The sequence below is a fragment of the Pseudorca crassidens genome, chromosome 3, assembly GCF_039906515.1.
Source record: "Pseudorca crassidens isolate mPseCra1 chromosome 3, mPseCra1.hap1, whole genome shotgun sequence".
NCBI lineage: Eukaryota > Metazoa > Chordata > Mammalia > Artiodactyla > Delphinidae > Pseudorca > Pseudorca crassidens.
Genome location: NC_090298.1, coordinates 34,301,198 through 34,320,780, shown reverse-complemented (window position 1 = coordinate 34,320,780; position 19,583 = coordinate 34,301,198). Strand labels below are relative to the sequence as shown.

General features: G+C 41.4%; 1 protein-coding gene across 1 annotated transcript in view; it reads left to right on the top strand.

Annotated features, from left to right (window-relative positions):
* The window catches only part of MROH2B (maestro heat like repeat family member 2B), a 68,061-nt gene that overhangs the window by 22,638 nt on the left and 25,840 nt on the right, over positions 1 to 19,583 (top strand). The window contains 6 exon segments of the mRNA XM_067730210.1: positions 2,886 to 2,993; positions 13,041 to 13,157; positions 15,694 to 15,801; positions 16,349 to 16,482; positions 16,484 to 16,499; positions 19,016 to 19,042. Of these exon segments, the coding sequence (XP_067586311.1) occupies positions 2,886 to 2,993; positions 13,041 to 13,157; positions 15,694 to 15,801; positions 16,349 to 16,482; positions 16,484 to 16,499; positions 19,016 to 19,042 (510 nt within the window).

The following is a 19,583-nucleotide window of genomic DNA, read 5'->3' as shown; positions in this document are numbered from 1 at the left end:
CTTGGCAACAGCCAGTCTGTCCTCTATGTCTGTGATTCTGTTTCTGTTTCATAGATAGGTTCACTTGTGTCCTATTTTAGATTCCATACATAAGTGATATCATATGATACTTGTCTTTCTCTTTCTGACTTACTTCACTTAGTATGATCATCTCTAGTTGCATCCATGTTGCTGCAAATGGCATTATTTTGTTCCTTTTTATGGCTGAGTAATATTCCATTGTATATATGTACCGCATCTTCTTTATCCATTCCTCTGTCGATGGACGTTTAGGTCGCTTCCATGACCTCCCTATTGTAAATGGTGCTGCTATGAACATAGGGGTGCATGTATTTTTTTGAATTATAGTTTTGTCTGGATATATGCCCAGGAGTGGGATTGCTGGATCATACAGTAACTCTATTTTTTGTTTTCTGAGGAACCTCCATACTGTTTTCCATAGGGGCTGCACCAACTTACATTCCCACCAACAGTGTAGGAAGGGTCCCTTTTCTTCACACACTCTCTGGCATTTGTTATTTGTAGACTTTTGAATGATGGCCATTCTGACCAGCGTGAGGTGGTACCTCATTGTAGTTTGTTTCTGTTTTTTTGTGGGGTTTTTCTGTATTTATTACTATTTATTATAGAATAGGTAACTCTTTTATTTAGAGAAAGCTCAGGGTATTTTTAATGGTTTTTAAATTTATATTTAAAAAAATACCTGTCAAATGTTTTTGAAGAATTTGATTATAAAGTTTACTAGATTTTTAAAATATTTCAATTTTATTGGATTATAGCTGATTTACAATGTTGTGTTAGTTTCAGGTGTACAGCAAAGTGATTCAATTATATGTATACATATATTCATTCTTTTTTTAGATTCTTTTCTCATATAGGTTATCACAGAATATTGGGAAGAGTTCCCTGTGCTATACAGTAGGTCTGTGTTGGTCATATATCTTAAATATAGTAGTGTGCGTGTGTTCATCCCAAGCTCCTGATTTATCCCGCCCCCTCCCCCCCAAATCCTTTGGTAACCATAAGTTTGTTTTTGATATCTTTAAGTCTGCTTCTGTTTTGTAAATAAGTTCATTTGTACCTTTTTTTAAAATTAGATTCCACATATGAGTGATATCGTATGATATTTGTCTTTCTCTGTCCGACTTACTTCACTTAATTTGATCATCTCTAGGTCCATCCATGTTGCTGCCAATGGCATTATTTCATTCTTTTGTATGGCTGAGTAATATTCCATTGTATATATGGATATGTACCACATCTTCTTTATCCATTTCTCTGTTGATGGGCATTTAGGGTTGATTTGTATTTCTCTAATAATTAGCAGTGTTGAGCACCTTTTTATGTGAACTATGGCTTCTTTAAAATGTCAGATTTCAGTGACCTGTCCATAGCACCCCACCCCCAACACCCGCCTTCCAGAATCAGAATCTCTAGGTGGGGTACCTGTGAGCTCACAGGTCTTAGTGATACCCACAGTGAATCTTATCCCATATGAGGTTTGAAAGCAATGGCTCTATGCTTCCTGGTCCTTAACTCTGGGATCCATCTCTCCTCCTATATTCTGGCTTTTTTTATCTTCCCCTCCCTCTCTCAAAATTTTTATCTTATTTTCCCCTGCTACCATTTTTTTTTATTTTCTTTTCTTTTTTAATTTTTTTTATTTTTAGCTGCATTGGGTCTTTGTTGCTGCGCGCGGGCTTTCTCTAGTTGCAGCAAGCGGGGGCTACTCTTTGTTGTGGTACGCAGGCTTCTCACTGCAGTGGCTTCTCTTGTTACAGAGCACCGGCTTCTCTTGTTACAGAGCACCGGCTCTAGGTGAACGGGTTTCAGTAATTGTGGCACGTGGTCTCAGTAGTTGTGGCCCACAGGCTCTACAGCACAGGCTCAGTAGTCATGGCGCATGAGCTTAGTTGCTCCGCAGCATGTGGGATCTTCCCCGACCAGGGCTTGAACCCGTGTCCCCTGCATTGGCAGGCAGATTCTTAACCACTGAGCCACCAGGGAAGCCCCCCTGCTACCATTTTAAAATAACTGTTCTTACTAGGAAGGAAGGTTCTTTCTTGAGAAGCCTTGAGAACAGTTCTTTTCCTTCCTCCAATCTTGAGTATACTTCTTGGCTTCTTTTTCCAAACTGTCTGCATTTGCTTTCTTCCCTTATACTGCCAAGGTTGTACAATTTTTTTCTCTTCAAAGGATCCACTCAATGAGTTTCTATTAAGAAAATGAATACAAATCTTTTCATTGGTTTTGACATTGTGTTCTTTCCAAGCTTAAGGTAGAGAAAACACAGGAGAAATTGTAGATTTTAGAAACTGCAAATGGATTTTGTCCTCCAGAAAGACAAAAACACCTTTTTTATGTATTGTTCAATGAAGAGGGACATGGGTTCAGACAACTGATTGTGGCCCTGGCTCAAAATAATTGATGAAATGAGGAATATTTCACTACTCGAGTTGAAGTTGGCAACTTGTGCTTGTATATCTAATTGATTCTTCAAGGCATTTAATTCACTATTCCAAAAATGTCCCTTTTTCTTAGTATGGTGTAAAGCAAACTAACTTTGACAAATGGAGTTTTTTTCCAAATCTACCCAAACCTTGAAAGATGTTAACTTCAATTTTAAGTTTCAGATTGGATGAGTTCCTATTTTACGTTTTTTGGCAATTTTTATTTAAAAGGAAAAAGGAAGGCACTTACACGGAGTTACTTGCCCTTCCTGTGCATCTAATTCTTAATGGGAATTCGGAACAGGTTGTTAATGAGAAAAGGAATAATCCCATGTAATATATACTTTATGCTTTTAGAATACATTGTAACAAAAAGGCACCAAGAAAGCACATTAAACCGTCACATTAGTATCTGACTTTCACCTCCTACAACAGTTGCTCAAAGAGTCGTTATGGAAGATCAATGACGTAGCCTGGACCATTCAACTGAGTCGGGATTTCAACCAGCAAATGGACAGTTACGGCAACACCTCTGTTGAGAAGGTTGGTTTTTTAGCTCAGAGACCTTAGCTTCTACTTTATGACCAAAAGGAGGGAGAAATGGTTAGAAAAATGCTCCCTTCTCTTCACCTTACATTTGACCAAAAGTTACAGGGCCACACCTATCTGCAAGGAAAACTGCTGAGTATAGTGCCTTCAAGATAAATACATGCCTAACTAAAATTCAGGGGTTCTGTTCTAGAGAAGGAAGAAAAATGGATACTGGAAGGCAAATAGCAGCCCCTACCATAGCACTAGTTAAATGCAGCTTATGCCTTGGTTTACATTGGGCCAGTCTTGTGATGCTGGCTACGAGAAATAATCTACTACAATTTTTTAACGCTTTTTTTTTTTTAAACATCTTTATTAGAGCATAATTGCTTTACAATGGTATGTTAGTTTCAGCTTCACAACAAAATGAATCAGTTATATATATACATATGTTCCCATATCTCTTCCCGCTTGCGTCACCCTCCCTCCCACCCTCCCTATCCCACCCCTCCAGGCGGTCACACAGCACCGAGCTGATCTCCCCGTGCTATGCGGCTGCTTCCCACTAGCTATCTACCTTACGTTTGGTAGTGAATACATGTCCATGCCTCTTTATTGCTTTGTCACCGTTTACCCTTCCCCCTCCCCATAGCCTCAAGTCCATTCTCTAGTAAGTCTGTGTCTTTATTCCTGTTTCACCCCTAGGTTTTTCATGACATTATTTTTTTCTTAAATTCCATATATATGTGTTAGCATACGGTATTTGTCTCTCTCTTTCTGACTTACTTCACTCTGTATGACAGACTCTAGGTCTATCCACCTCATTACAAATAGCTCAATTTCGTCTCTTTTTATGGCTGAGTAATACTCCATTGTATATATGTGCCACATCTTCTTTATCCATTCATCCGATGATGGACACTTAGGTTGTTTCCATCTCTGGGCTATTGTAAATAGAGCTGCAATGAACATTTTGGTACATGACTCTTTTTGAATTATGGTTTTCTCAGGGTATATGCCCAGTAGTGGAATTGCTGGGTCATATGGTAGTTCTATTTGTAGCTTTTTAAGGAACCTCCATACTGTTCTCCACAGTGGCTGTATCAATTTACATTCCCACCAACAGTGTAAGAGGGTTCCCTTTTCTCCACACCCTCTCCAGCATTTATTGTTTCTAGATTTTTTGATGATGGCCATTCTGACTGGTGTGAGATGATATCTCATTGTAGTTTTGATTTGCATTTCTCTAATGATTAGTGATGTTGAGCATTCTTTCATGTGTTTGTTGGCACTCTGTATATCTTCTTTGGAGAAATGTCTATTTAGGTCTTCTGCCCATTTTTGGATTGGGTTGTTTGTTCTTTTGTTATTAAGCTGCATGAGCTGCTTATAAATTTTGGAGATTAATCCTTCGTCAGTTGCTTCATTTGCAAATATTTTCTCCCATTCTGAGGGTTGTCTTTTGGTCTTCTTTATGGTTTCCTTTGCTGCGCAAAAGCTTTTAAGTTTCATTAGGTCCCATTTGTTTACTTTTGTTTTTATTTCCATTTCTCTAGGAGGTGGGTCAAAAAGGATCTTGCTGTGATTTATGTCATAGAGTGTTCTGCCTATGTTTTCCTCTAAGAGTTTGATAGTTTCTGGCCTTACATTTAGGTCTTTAATCCATTTTGAGCTTATTTTTGTGTATGGTGTTAGGGAGTGATCTAATCTCATACTTTTACATGTAGCTGTCCAGTTTTCCCAGCACCACTTATTGAATAGGCTGTCCTTTCTCCACTGTACATTTCTGCCTCCTTTGTCAAAGATAAGGTGACCATATGTGCGTGGGTTTATCTCTGGGCTTTCTATCCTGTTCCATTGATCTATCTTTCTGTTTTTGTGCCAGTACCATACTGTCTTGATTACTGTAGCTTTGTAGTATAGTCTGAAGTCAGGAAGCCTGATTCCTCCAGCTCCATTTTTCGTTCTCAAAATTGCTTTGGCTATTCGGGGTCTTTTGTGTTTCCATACAAATTGTGAGATTTTTTGTTCTAGTTCTGTGAAAAATGCCAGTGGTAGTTTCATAGGGATTGCATTGAATCTGTAGATTGCTTTGGGTAGTATAGTCATTTTCACAATGTTGATTCTTCCAATCCAAGAACATGGTATATCTCTCCATCTATTTGTATCATTTTTAATTTCTTTCATCAGTGTCTTATAATTTTCTGCATACAGGTCTTTTGTCTCCTTAGGTAGGTTTATTCCTAGGTATTTTATTCTTTTTGTTGCAATGGTAAATGGGAGTGTTTTCTTGATTTCACTTTCAGATTTTTCATCCTTAGTGTATAGGAATGCCAGAGATTTCTGTGCATTAATTTTGTATCCTGCCACTTTACCAAATTCATTGATTAGCTCTAGTAGTTTTCTGGTAGCATCTTTAGGGTTCTGTATGTATAGTATCATGTCATCTGCAAACAGTGACAGCTTTACTTCTTCTTTTCCGATTTGGATTCCTTTTATTTCCTTTTCTTCTCTGATTGCTGTGGCTAAAACTTCCAAAACTATGTTGAATAAGAGTGGTGAGAGTGGGCAACCTTGTCTTGTTCCTGATCTTAGTGGAAATGCTTTCAGTTTTTCACCATTGAGGACGATGTTGGCTGTGGGTTTGTCATATATGGCCTTTATTATGTTGAGGAAAGTTCCCTCTATGCCTACTTTCTGCAGGGTTTTTATCATAAATGGGTGTTGAATTTTGTCAAAAGCTTTCTCTGCATCTATTGAGATGATCATATGGTTTTTCTCCTTCAATTTGTTAATATGGTGTATCACGTTGATTGATTTGCGTATATTGAAGAATCCTTGCATTCCTGGAATAAACCCCACTTGATCATGGTGTATGATCCGTTTAATGTGCTGTTGGATTCTGTTTGCTAGTATGTTGTTGAGGATCTTTGCATCTATGTTCATCAGTGATATTGGCCTGTAGTTTTCTTTCTTTGTGACATCCTTGTCTGGTTTTGGTATCAGGGTGATGGTGGCCTCGTAGAATGAGTTGGGGAGTGTTCCTCCCTCTGCAATATTTTGGAAGAGTCTGAGAAGGATAGGTGATAGCTCTTCTCTAAATGTTTGATAGAATTCGCCTGTGAAGCCATCTGGTCCTGGGCTTTTGCTTGTTGGAAGATTTTTAATCACAGTTTCAATTTCAGTGCTTGTGATTGGTCTGTTCATATTTTCTATTTCTTCCTGATTCAGTCTTGGCAGGTTGTGCCTTTCTAAGAATTTGTCCATTTCTTCCAGGTTGTCCATTTTATTGGCATAGAGTTGCTTGTAGTAATCTCTCATGATCTTTTGTATTTCTGCAGTGTCAGTCGTTACTTCTCCTTTTTCATTTCTAATTCTATTGATTTGAGTCTTCTCCCTTTTTTTCTTGATGAGTCTGGCTAATGGTTTATCAATTTTGTTTATCCTTTCAAAGAACCAGCTTTTAGTTTTATTGATCTTTGCTATCGTTTCCTTCATTTCTTTTTCATTTATTTCTGATCTGATTTTTATGATTTCTTTCCTCCTGCTAACTTTGGGGGTTTTTTGTTCTTCTTTCTCTAATTGCTTTAGGTGCAAGGTTAGGTTGTTTATTCGAGATGTTTCCTGTTTCTTAAGGTAAGATTGTATTGCTATAAACTTCCCTCTTAGAACTGCTTTTGCTGCATCCCATAGATTTTGAGTCGTCGTGTCTCCATTGTCATTTGTTTCTAGGTATTTTTTGATTTCCCCTTTGATTTCTTCAGTGATCACTTCGTTATTAAGTAGTGTATTGTTTGGCCTCCATGTGTTTGTATTTTTTACAGATCTTCTCCTGTGATTGATATCGAGTCTCATAGCGTTGTGGTCGGAAAAGATACTTGATACAATTTCAATTTTCTTAAATTTACCAAGGCTTGATTTGTGACCCAAGATATGATCTATCCTGGAGAATGTTCCATGAGCACTAGAGAAAAATGTGTATTCTGTTGTTTTTGGATGGAATGTCCTATAAATATCAATTAACTCCATCTCATTTAATGTATCATTTAAAGCTTGTGTTTCCTTATTTATTTTCATTTTGGATGATCTGTCCATTGGTGAAAGTGGGGTGTTAAAGTCCCCTACTATGAATGTGTTACTGTCGATTTCCCCTTTTATGGTTGTCAGTATTTGCCTTATGTATTGAGGTGCACCTATGTTGGGTGCATAAATATTTACAATTGTTATATCTTCCTCTTGGATCGATCCCTTGATCATTATGTAGTGTCCTTCTTTGTCTCTTCTAATAGTCTTTGTTTTAAAGTCTATTTTGTCTGATATGAGAATTGCTACTCCAGCTTTCTTTTGGTTTCCATTTGCATGAAATACCTTTTTCCATCCCCTTACTTTCAGTCTGTATGTGTCTCTAGGTCTGAAGTGGGTCTCTTGTAGACAGCAAATATATGGGTCTTGTTGTTGTATCCATTCAGCCAATCTGTGTCTTTTGGTGGGAGCATTTAGTCCATTTACATTTAAGGTAATTATCGATATGTGTGTTCCCATTCCCATTTTCTTAATTGTTTTGGGTTTGTTATTGTAGGTCTTTTCCTTCTTTTGTGTTTCTTGCCTAGAGAAGTTCCTTTAGCAGTTGTTGTAGAGCTGGTTTGGTGGTGCTGAACTCTCTCAGCTTTTGCTTGTCTCTAAAGGTTTTAATTTCTCCATCAAATCTGAATGAGATCCTTGCTGGGTAGAGTAATCTTGGTTGCAGGTTTTTCTCCTTCAACACTTTCAATATGTCCTGCCACTCCCTTCTGGCTTGCAGAGTTTCTGCTGAAAGATCAGCTGTTAACCTTATGGGGATTCCCTTGTGTGTTATTTGTTGTTTTCCCCTTGCTGCTTTTAATATGTTTTCTTTGTATTTAATTTTTGACAGTTTGATTAATATGTGTCTTGGCGTATTTCTCCTTGGATTTATCCTGTATGGGACTCTCTGTGCTTCCTGGACTTGATTAACTATTTCCTTTCCCATATTAGGGAAGTTTTCAACTATAATCTCTTCAAATATTTTCTCAGTCCCTTTCTTTTTCTCTTCTTCTTCTGGAACCCCTATAATTCGAATGTTGGTACGTTTAATGTTGTCCCAGAGGTCTCTGAGACTGTCCTCAGTTCTTTTCATTCTTTTTTCTTTATTCTGCTCTGCAGTAGTTATTTCCACTATTTTATCTTCCAGGTCACTTATCCGTTCTTCTGCCTCAGTTATTCTGCTATTGATCCCATCTAGAGTACTTTTAATTTCATTTATTGTGTTGTTCATCGTTGCTTGTTTCATCTTTAGTTCTTCTAGGTCCTTGTTAACTGATTCTTGCATTTTGTCCATTCTATTGTCCATTCTATCTCCAAGATTTCGGATCAAACTTACTATCATTATTCTGAATTCTTTTTCAGGTAGACTGCCTATTTCCTCTTCATTTGTTAGGTCTGATGGGTTTTTATCTTGCTCCTTCATCTGCGGTGTGTTTTTCTGTCTTTTCATTTTGCTTATCTTACTGTGTTTGGGGTCTCCTTTTTTGCAGGCTGAAGGTTCGTAGTTCCTGTTGTTTTTTGTGTCTGTCCCCAGTGGCTAAGGTTGGTTCAGTGGGTTGTGTAGGCTTCCTGGTGGAGGGTACTAGTGCCTGTGTTCTGGTGGATGAGGCTAGATCTTGTCTTTCTGGTGGGCAGGTCCACGTCTGGTGGTGTGTTTTGGGGTGTCTGTAGACTTATTATGATTTTGGGCCACCTCTCTGCTAATGGGTGGGGTTGTGTTCCTGTCTTGCTAGTTGTTTGGCATAGGATGTCCAGCACTGTAGCTCGCTGGTCGTTGAGTGAAGCTGGGTGCTGGCGTTGAGATGGAGATCTCTCGGAAATTTTTGCTGTTTGATATTATGTGCAGCTGGGAGGTCTCTTGTGGATCAGTGTCCTGAAGTTGGCTCTCCCACCTCAGAGGCACAGCACTGACTCCTGGCTGCAGCACCAAGAGCCTTTCATCCACAGGGCTCCTTAATTTGGGATGATTGGTTGTCTATTCAGGTATTCCACAGATGCAGGGTATATCAAGTTGATTGTGGAGCTTTAATCCGCTGCTTCTGAGGCTGCTGGGAGAGATTTCCCTTTCTCGTCTTTGTTCTCACAGCTCCCAGGGGCTCAGCTTTGGATTTAGCCCCGCCTGTGCGTGTAGGTCGCCGGAGGGCGTCTGTTCTTTGCTCAGACAGGACGGGGTTAAAGGAGCCGCTGATTCGGAGGCTCTGGCTCACTCAGGCCCGGGGGTAGGGAGGGGCACGGAGCGTGGGGCGGGCCTGCGGTGGCAGAGGCCGGCGAGACGTTGCAGCCTGAGGCGCGCCTGTGCGTTCTCCCGGGGGAGTTGTCCCTGGATCCCGGGACCCTGGCAGTGGCGGGCTGCACAGGCTCCCCGGAAGGGCGTGTGGCTAGTGACCTGTGTTCGCACACAGGCCTCCCGGTGGCGGCAGCAGCGGCCCTAGCGTCTCATGTCTGTCTCTGGGCTCCGCACTTTTAGCCGCGGCTCGCGCCCGTCCCTGGAGCTCTCTCAAGCAGCGTTCTTAATCCCCTCTCCTCGTGCACCAGGAAACAAAGAGGGACGTAAAAGTCTCTTGCCTCTTCGGCAGTTCCAGACTTCTCCCTGGACTCTCTCCCGGCCAGCCGCGGTGCACTAACGCCCTGCAGGCTGTGTTCACGCCGCCAACCTCAGTCCTCTCCCGGCGCTCCGACAAAAGCCGGAGCCTCAGCTCCCAGTCCCGCCCGCCCCGGCGGGCGAGCAGACAAGCCTCTCGGCTGGCGAGTTCCGGTCGGCCCGATCCTCTGCGCTGGAATCTGTCCGCTTTGCCCTCCGCACCCCTGTTGCTGTGCTCTCCTCCGCGGCTCCCAAGCTCCCCCACTCCGCCTCCCGAAGCCTCCACCCGCGAAGGGGCTTCCTAGTGTGTGGACACTTTTCCTCCTTCACAGCTCTCTCCCGCTAGTGCAGGACCCGTCCCTATCCTTTTGTCTCTGTTTAGTTTTTTCTTTTGTCCTACCCAGGTACGTGGGGGGTTTCTTGCCTTTTGGGAGGTCTGAGGTCTTCTGCCAGCGTTCAGTAGATGCTCTGTAGGAGTTGTTCCACGCGTAGATGTATTTCTGGTGTATCTGTGGGGAGGAACGTGATCTCCGCGTCTTACTCTTCCGCCATCTTCCCGGAAGTCCCCTACAATTTTTTAAAAACTTGAAAAGAAAGAATGCTCAAAGGCCACTTCTTTCATTCCTCTCTCTCCACATGACCTCTACCAAACCCTCCACATTGTAACCATCCATTCCAAATGGGGTTTGAATCCAGCTTCTGCTACTTACTGCTTATGTAGCTTTAGGTAAATTTTTTAACCTCTCTGGAGCCTCAGTATACTCACCAACAAAATGGAAATTTTATCTACCTCTGAGGATTGTAGTGTTACGAGGGTTCAATGAGATAAAGTATATAAAGTCCCAAGTGAAGTGCCTGGCACATGGCATGTGTTTAATAAAAAGCAGATGGTGGTTATCATTGTGGTTATAGTATTCCTAATTTTTTTTTCTGAAAAAGCATTTCCTAAGTCATTAAGTGTTCCCAGTATTAAGTGTCTCTTCCCCCAAATTCTTTATTAGCAACCTCTAACTCTTCTATGTAATTTTCAAAATTCCTCTCACTGACTGACTCTCTAATTTGGTACACAGTACTGATTCTCCAAATTGGTCTATCCAGCCTGCAGACACACCCATCAGAAAAATTTGGTGAGCAATGACTCATCTTCTTATACACGAACTAGCCTTGTGCATCTCAGGTAGTACCATTCATCCAACAGTTTCCAAACCCACAAGATTAGTCCAAGATAATGGTTGTATGAGTAGGCAGAGAAATTCAAGCAATGAGCTGCTTAGATGGCTCTAAACCTTTACACTTAACACCAGAAAAGTAAGTGTACCAACTAGCTTTAGAAGCATAACAAACTACCCCTGGTGGCTTAAAATAACAGGCACCTAGTTAGCTTACAATTTTGCAAGTTGACAGTTTGAGTTGGGCTCAACTGGGCAGTCTTCTGATCTCAACTAGCCTCACTGCAGTGCACTGGGGATTGGCTGGTCTGGGATGATCTTAACTAGGACAGCTTTTTTCTGCTACTTGCAGTCCCTCATCCTCCAGCAGGCTAGCCCAGGCTTGCTCTCATGGTGGGGGCAATGAAGTATGCAATGTCTCCTGAGGTCTAAGCTCAGAAGGGGCATACTATTGCTTCTACCAATTCCATTGACAAAAGCAAGTCACAAGACCAGCCCAGATGCAAGGAATGGAGAAATAGAGTCATCTTGATAGGAGCTGCAAACTCCCATAGCAGGGAGGCGTGGATAGAGGTGGGATAGAAAGGTTATGGCTATTTTTGCAATCAATGACATTTTTTCCCCCAATTCTGGGTTTCTGATTTCTGGGATTCCTAGCCAAGTCCCCAAGTAAGAATGCACTATACATTGAACCTGACCAAATTCAGCAGAGAAGCAACAGATCAGCAGTACTGGGGGCCACTGAGGCTAGCTAGCCCTTCACACGTAAGTCATATTTCCCCCTGATCAAATCAATTTTTTCTCAGCACAAGACTTTTCCAGACTCTTTCCTGTCCTTCTCCCAAGATGGAGTTAAATAGACTCTAGCAGCTTTGACCCCAATTAATATTTACTCCAGTTCTGTAAACAGTTTTCCTCATTATGATTCCATGATCATGGGGGTCTTTTGCCTGGACAACCGAGAGTGAAGTGGCTGCTACCTTGTCAGATTCTTACTCTGGTTTTACTCTTACTCTGGTAGTTCTTCCACCTGTTTTATCACCTTAGGTCCCCCCTCATCCCAAGTCAGACTAATGTGTACAATTTCTCCTGAATGTACTAATTTAACTTCATTTGTTACTACTAGATTTTCCTCTCCTCCTGTGCCATACATCCTTTCTGATCAATAATGACCACTCCATAGCTACAATCCTCGGAGCTCTGCAGGGTCCTTAGAGTGGACTTCCAACTGGCCACTTTACTCTCCTGTGTGTAACAAGATGGACAGTCTAAATAAAGAGATGCCAATCTGGTATTATATAGCTATATATACACACATGTTCATATACCTATTTACAACCAGGAGTGTGCTATACTGTTCAAACACAAGCCACTGAGGGGCTGCCCCACACCTCCAGGCATAGCTCTACATCATACATGGCCTCTAACGAAAGATGACAGGAAGACACGACTTTCCTACTTGCCTTTTCTCCATCCCAACACTGCAGAAGTAACCAGGGTAGGGCTGGCATAATGAATCCAACACTCTCACCACCTGTAAGGGAGATGGAAGCCACAGAATGATTCCCCACATGCTCCGCCTCCGTGTTCCCCCATGGGGTGCTTTCCCTCCCCAGTTTAGAGTTCCGTACTAAAGACACAATGCGTGTGCAAAAGTTCCTATGTGAATTTTCTTTTTCACTCCTAATACCATTCTGGCAGCACTTCTGGACAACTCACTCTACTCCTGGGAGAGAGATAATAGTAGAGCATACAAAGTATTATTTTCAAAATTACTATACTCTAAATCTCCTAAACTAAGTCAATATACTGTGGAGTTTGAGAATATCTGATGACATTATCTTCAAAATTACCCAATTTTATTGAGCATGTTAATGCAATGAGCACTTATTAGCTACCAGTGACCGTCCACTGGAATTAATCAATAAGACCCTCTGCAACCAAGAACTGAAGTTCTGAGCATAGAGACAAATAAGAAAATTAAAAATTACAGTAGAGTGAAAGGTATTATGATGGTGGAGCACATGGCATAGAGGAGAGCAGAAGAACACAGGTAGAGGACAGAGCCTTGGTGGGGGGCGGGGCGGGGGGGACACTTTGAAGAGACAGTATAGGAAAGTACATGGTTAGTAAGCAGTCATAAGTTACCTCAATGTCTTTTCTTCAAATGACTGTTTTAACTCTTTCCATTTTTCATCAGTCTTGCTTTCCAACCTTTAACTGTGTTGCTTGTCCTTTGTTTTCCAGAAATTTCTTTGGAAAGCCTTGGGAACCACCTTAGCATCCTGCCAAGACACAGACTTTGTAAGCTCACAGATTAAGGAAGCTCTGGCTGCTCCCAACCACCTGGGGGATCAATGCCAGGTGGGACCCCTTTCTTTCAATTTCCTCTCATGATAATGATAATGAATTCCTTCTGGAAAACCTCTGACAGTTCTTATGTTAATGTCTTACTCATTCAGAATTATCCATGCATTCAAGAGAGTCCAACAGAATTTTTCAGAAAAATGAAACTTCCTTATTTAAATATCAGTGCTTCATTATCTAACCAGGTTTGTGAAGATATTGAAAAATGAATTTTAATCGCTCACTTAACAAGAGTATTTTAAATATATTTTGACCTTGGCTTTATAACTTAAGAGTATGCTTGTAAGTATCAAAATCATTAAACTTGTAAGCTGAAAGTAAGCTTATATACGATTGGTTTTCCACCTAGAGAAAATATAAGTATAACCTGAAGAGCTTTTGCAAAGTGTTTTTGCCTCTTCCCTACCCTAGCCTAAGCTGGAGAGCATATGTGAATGTGGAAGAAAAAGGAGAATGTCTGTTAAAAAAAAAACAAAAAACAAAACTCTGCAAGGCTAATAAAGACCAGCTAGTAAAAAATATATTTTCATAGTCTGTCTTGTTATATACTCTTCTCAGAAATTCTCAGATGTTTAGGGTCCTTTCCCCATCGTAAATGGCTAGAAACCACTAGACTTACTGAACTTTTGAAACTGTTCCTTCTCAGATATTCAGTCATCACATTTCTCATTGGCATTATTCCTAGCACCATTTTTCCCATCCTAATTGCCCTTTTAGTTCTGCTCTGGGCTAGGAAACAATGTCAGTTTATTTCAGATATAAGCATACAATATGGCCGTCATTCAACGTCTGAGGGGTTCACAAACTTGAAAAGATGAACTTTGTGACATCCATTTGAGCTTCTCAAATTCCTCTTTTACTTAACTTTACTTCAAGTTCTTGAGTGTGTCCCACACACTCAAGTCACTTAGTGAATGACCTCTGGATGGGTAAGGTGTTAACGTGTAACTTTCTTAGTCTCACTGAGCCTGCTGGCCTTCCATCTCCCGAGCGTGACTCTCTCCCTCAGGTGACACCTGAGCTCTGATTCTGATGTCAGACTAGCTGGATTCAAATCTTGCCTCTACAACATGCTACCTACATCCCTCAGGTTCTTCCAAGTAAAATAAGGGAAAATAGAACCCTTCTCAAAGTCTTATTCTTGGAGAATGCTTAGTGAACAGCTTCAGGAGAAGAGAGCTGAGGTTGCAACTGTGAGGAACTGGAGAGAGAAAATGGACTCAGGGAAAGATGTAGGACATCTGTGCAGATTTGAGGGCCCCATTGGGGGTTGAAATCACCTTCTACTGGCACCTATTTTCTCCGTGGGGTCACTTTTTTTTCCAGTAGCCTCCTGCAGATGAGGTGTAGGGACAGGTGATCGGCAAATGGGGAGTCAGATTTATCCAGGGCTTTGCCAGACTTACATGATAGAGGGACAGTGGGACATAGGTGGAAAAGTAGGGGAAGGAGTTAAAACATTAGGAAGATGGGTTGGGAGAGGAGAAACACAGAGCACTGTGGCGTGACAGGACCCAGAGGCTGAAAGACACAGGTTTATATCTTAGGCGATGGCCAAGGAACACAGAGACATCAGCCCACAAGCCTTTAAAGATCTCTTCCAAGCATCTTCTGACAATGGAGAGTATGTGGCCTGGTATCTGAGGACTAAGAACAGTGCTGGTTGAGACCTTGGTGACAGTGGTCATGGTGGTTCTAGCCGGGTTATACAATCAGATGAAATGTAACAGGACTCATAAACAAACTGCCATGAAGGTACAGTGGTGACGTGAGCCTCGAGCAAGAGAGGTGGGAAGAATGTGGGCAAGGGGGGAATATGACCACAGAGCATGAGACAGGAGCTACCAGATTTCAACATTTTAGCCACTTGAGATACAGTAAGCGTTCAGCAGGAGAGGGATCCTATAGAAATGACAGTCAACTCTAGCTCAAAAAAACCTCCACTGGCTTCCCACTAGTCTAAGATTAGAAATCCAAATGACTGGCTGTGGCCTGAAAGGCCCTACTCAGACCAACCCCCACGTCCTCTCACCTCATCCTGCACTTCCCCTTGATTGTTCCTTCTGCCCTCCTCGACGGACCTCAGGGCCTTTGCACTTACTCCATCTGTTTAGAATTCTGCTTCCCAGGTAGTCCAATGGCTCAGTCTCTTGCTTATTTCAGGACTCTTCTCCATGTCACCCTTGTATTGAGGCCTTCTCTGGGCACCCTATTTATATTGCCAACTCCCCCCAGTGTGCAGCTTCTACTTTTTTTTTTTGCTTTTCTTATCTCCATAGCACTTATCACCTTCGGACATACTATACATTTACACTTACATGCTTACCAAATTTGTGTTCACTTTATGTCACTTCTCAGTCACTTCCCCATCACTTCCCCTCGCTGCACACTCAAAAGGTTGGGGAGTTTGATGTGTTTTGTTCAATCCTGTATCCCCTGCACCTAGAAGAGTTCCTGACACATAATGGGTGCTCAGTATATATTTGTTGAATAGATGAATAAACTCAAAATGTCCTATCTCTTCTGATTTTAGGGAATAACATCTATCTTAGGATACTGTGCCAAGAACCACTTTGAAATTGTTTTAAAAGTTCTTAAAACATTCCAAGATCGGGAAAAGTTTTTCATGAATCGATGCAAGGTAAAAAGAATTTGCTCCTCCAAAGCCCTTGGTCATTGCAAAGGCAAATGACACTGACTGCTTCAGTGAATATCCTTTCTCCGTATTATACTTGCTCCCGTCCCCAGGTCTTTATTCCAGGTCAGAACTGTCCGAACCCAGGCCCTGAAGAATGACCAGCTAGGTAACAAGTCTCCTCCACTTTCTGTCACTAATGCTGACCTGGGAGGCCCTAAGGAGCTCTGTGTGTGCCTAGGTTTGTCCCAGCTGCTCAGGCCTCATGGAGAGTTTCCATTGTGTACACTCTGCTTCCCCTAAAGGAGAAGAATTTACTGAGTAAAATTTAATGCAAGCCTTCTCACAGGTACCTCTCTTAACGCCTGATAGATCCACAACACCGTCCTGTGTGTTTAAATTTATATAGGCAAGAGTGTCAGCTTCAGACTAATTGTAATAATCTCAGTCCCATTTCTTAACTCCCTAGCGGCCCATAGAATTAAGAAAAAACATGAGAGAAAAAGAAACTCCTTCAGTCATATTTTTTATGTCTCTCTTTCCTCCTCTTCAGGGTATTTTCTCTGGGAAAAAGAGCCTGACCAAGACTGACGTCATGGTAATCTATGGAGCCGTGGCCCTCCATGCTCCCAAGAGGCAGCTCCTCCCCAGGCTTGATCAAGACATTGTATCCCAAGTCGTTTCTTTATGGCCAGTGCTCTCAGGTAACAACCAACACAGGGCCACCTCGATTTCCAAGGCTGGGGTTCCCAAAACTTGGAGGGACTCAGCTCTTGGAAATCTTCATGCTCAAAGGACACAGACCAAAGGAAAGATAGGGTATGGTATAGTATGTTTGGAGGATGAGAACTTACGGAAAGAGAACATTTTATTATGAAACAGAGTTGAGTGATTTGTTTCTTTCTTAAGACCTTGGGCAGTTCACATCCCACCACTCCCGCACTGCCTTCCTAGACCAGTCGTACCCACCATGATCTCACCCTCATTTAAACTTAAAGCAATGACTCCTGTACTACATTAGGGCAGCTGGCTTATTACTTCCCTGTAATAGTCTCTGATGAGCTGCTAATGGTAGCTGTTTAACCTTTTATAGGGTAATACTTATAAGCCATCTAAAAGAGTGTCTCACAAATAGAGCCATTTATGTATTTTTAAGTGAATAAAATGCATCACTTGTCAATCTACTCAGTCCACCTCAAGTTGTACTAATTTCCCCTCCACCATCATCCCAGCCACGCTGACCATCCTTGACACTCCTCAACATGCCAAGGATGCTTCTGCCTCGGAACCACAAAACCGAGTTGGAATTCATCCAATCATTTCTGTCCCCCATAGCACTTTTTGTATCTTTAACAAAATGCTTTCTACAGGTTGTCAGTTCAGCCACTTTGCTGATTAGTACCAAGTTAGCCACCTAAGACCCACCTAGCAATCAGGTTTAAAATATGGCTTCCCAGAGTCATTATCCAGGGAGGCTGCCTCAGTAAGTCTGGGGTGGGGTCTGCCATTTGTATTTTTTAAAGGTTTATGAATGATTCTTATTCACAGCCAGGTTTAGGGGTTTTCGTTGATTACCTGCACATCTGCTTCTCCCATTAGATTGACAGCACCTTGATGTTAGGGATTGTACACTATGTTCCTTTATCTCCTCTTCTGTGTCCTCCACAAACCACCTATTTGATAAATCTGTGCTCTTGACATTTATTCATGTGTGTAGGTGAGAAGAATGGACTCATAGGGAGCTCACGGTATTGTAGATATAGGTACATGCTAGTGGAAGGATGTAGGGCAGTGATCCTCACACCTCAGCTGCATGAGAATTACCTGGAAAGCCTGTTAAAAATGGAGATCCCTAATGAATCAGTCTTCAGGGATGGATCACTGAATTTGTAATTTTAACACCTTCCTCAAAAAGTGATTCTGACATACCCAAAATTTGATAAGCAATGATGAGAACTGAAAACAAAATTTTCAAAGACGTTTTATGTTACATTAATATTTAGTCCATCATTGAGGAAAATCATTATAAAAATAAAAAAGGAAAGAGACAAAGATGTTTCAGATAAAGAGCACTGGGGCTTCCCTGGTGGCGCAGTGGTTGAGAGTCCGCCTGCTGATGCAGGGGACATGGGTTCGTGCCCCAGTCTGGGAAGATCCCATATGCCGTGGAGCAGCTAGGCCCGTGAGCCATGGCCGCTGAACCTGCCCGTCTGGAGCCTGTGCTCCGCAACGGGAGAGGCCACAACAGTGAGAGGCCCGCATACCGCAAAAAAAAAAAAAAAAAAAGATCACTGGACACTTTGAGGTCAGTTCTGCTATAAGGTAACATTTGCACAAGATAGTACCAGAAAAACCACAGGGATTATGGGAGAAATGGGGTGAGGGGAACAACATTCAAAAAAACCCCATCAATGACACATTAAAAAAAAAACGGAATTAAATTTTCAAAAGTAATTTAAAAAACATTTAGGAAATATATAAATACTACCAAGAAATGACGGCACGTTTCCTTGCAAAACACCTGAAGTCAGCTGTGCAATTTATGAGCTACTATGAAATGGTGGTGGGAAAGAGGGTTATCTGAAATCTGACAAACAGCTGTAATGCCAGACTTGAATGAGAGCAGCTCATCACACACAGTAAACTGACGGATATTCGAGGTATGTGCACAAGTCTTCCTATGCGGCTCAGTTCAACTGTTGTACCTTTTTGCTCTCACGGACAAAACTGTTCATAAGCAAACTCAAAATTCAGAATATGCTAAAAGTATTCCCTCATGTATCAATTTCGTTGAAACAAATTTGCCATTTTCAACACAGGCGTTGTCGCAGAACTAACTATATCTCAATTCCAAAGTCAGCTGCCCTATTAACTTTCATTTTATAACTTTTCACCGCTTTTTCTGCCAAGAGCTTTAATACCCTTTTTCTTACCAAAGTCTGATAGAGCCTCTTTAAAATGAGAAGGCTGAAGCCCAAAGGCTTGACATCTTTATGCTGCTTTCTGTCGTTTAGTCATGATTCACCCAGGGCAAAGAATCTACCAGTGTACAGGGTCTCCCTTTGAAACTGGGGGAGGGAGGCAACAGCTCCCACCAGTTGGAAGGACTCGGCATCCTACTTCACTGTTGTCCTTCAGGTTGATGGGTCGGTCTTTTTGTTGGGATGAGGGAACTCTAACTGCTGCTCTAGTGTCTGCTTCTGCCTTTGATTTTTTCCAGGTTCTGGGCATGGCTGTGATGAACAAGGTATGCAGCATATGTGATATATTTGAATACCTGTGTTTGAGTATAAATATATTTGAATACAAATTATGCTCCCTGGAAGTACAGTAAGCATAAATGTTCTCTTGATTTGATTCCACAGGAAAAGATCCCAAAATATAACTAATTAATCCAGTTCTGAAGCCAGGAACCCTGAACCTAATTTAAGACAGAACAAGGAGCTGTATTTGGTTCTAGGTGGTTTGGAAGTTAGACTGTAAACTAGAACAGTGTTCTTAGAACTGTGGGTTGTAAACCACCAGTAGATCATGAAATCAATTTAATATAGCTAATAGATCAAAACCAGCAAAATGTTTGTAATGAAATAAAAGAGAAATAGAAGAGTACATTGCACATAGCAATAATAAATATCATAAAACTTTTATTTCAGTTATGTATTTTATATATATATATTCACTATATTGTGCATGTAAGTACTGGGTAGAATCGTAAACTGTTTCCTATTTTGATTTCTGATCAAAAATGTTTGAAAGCCACTGCTCTAGAGAAACCTCAGTTTATGATG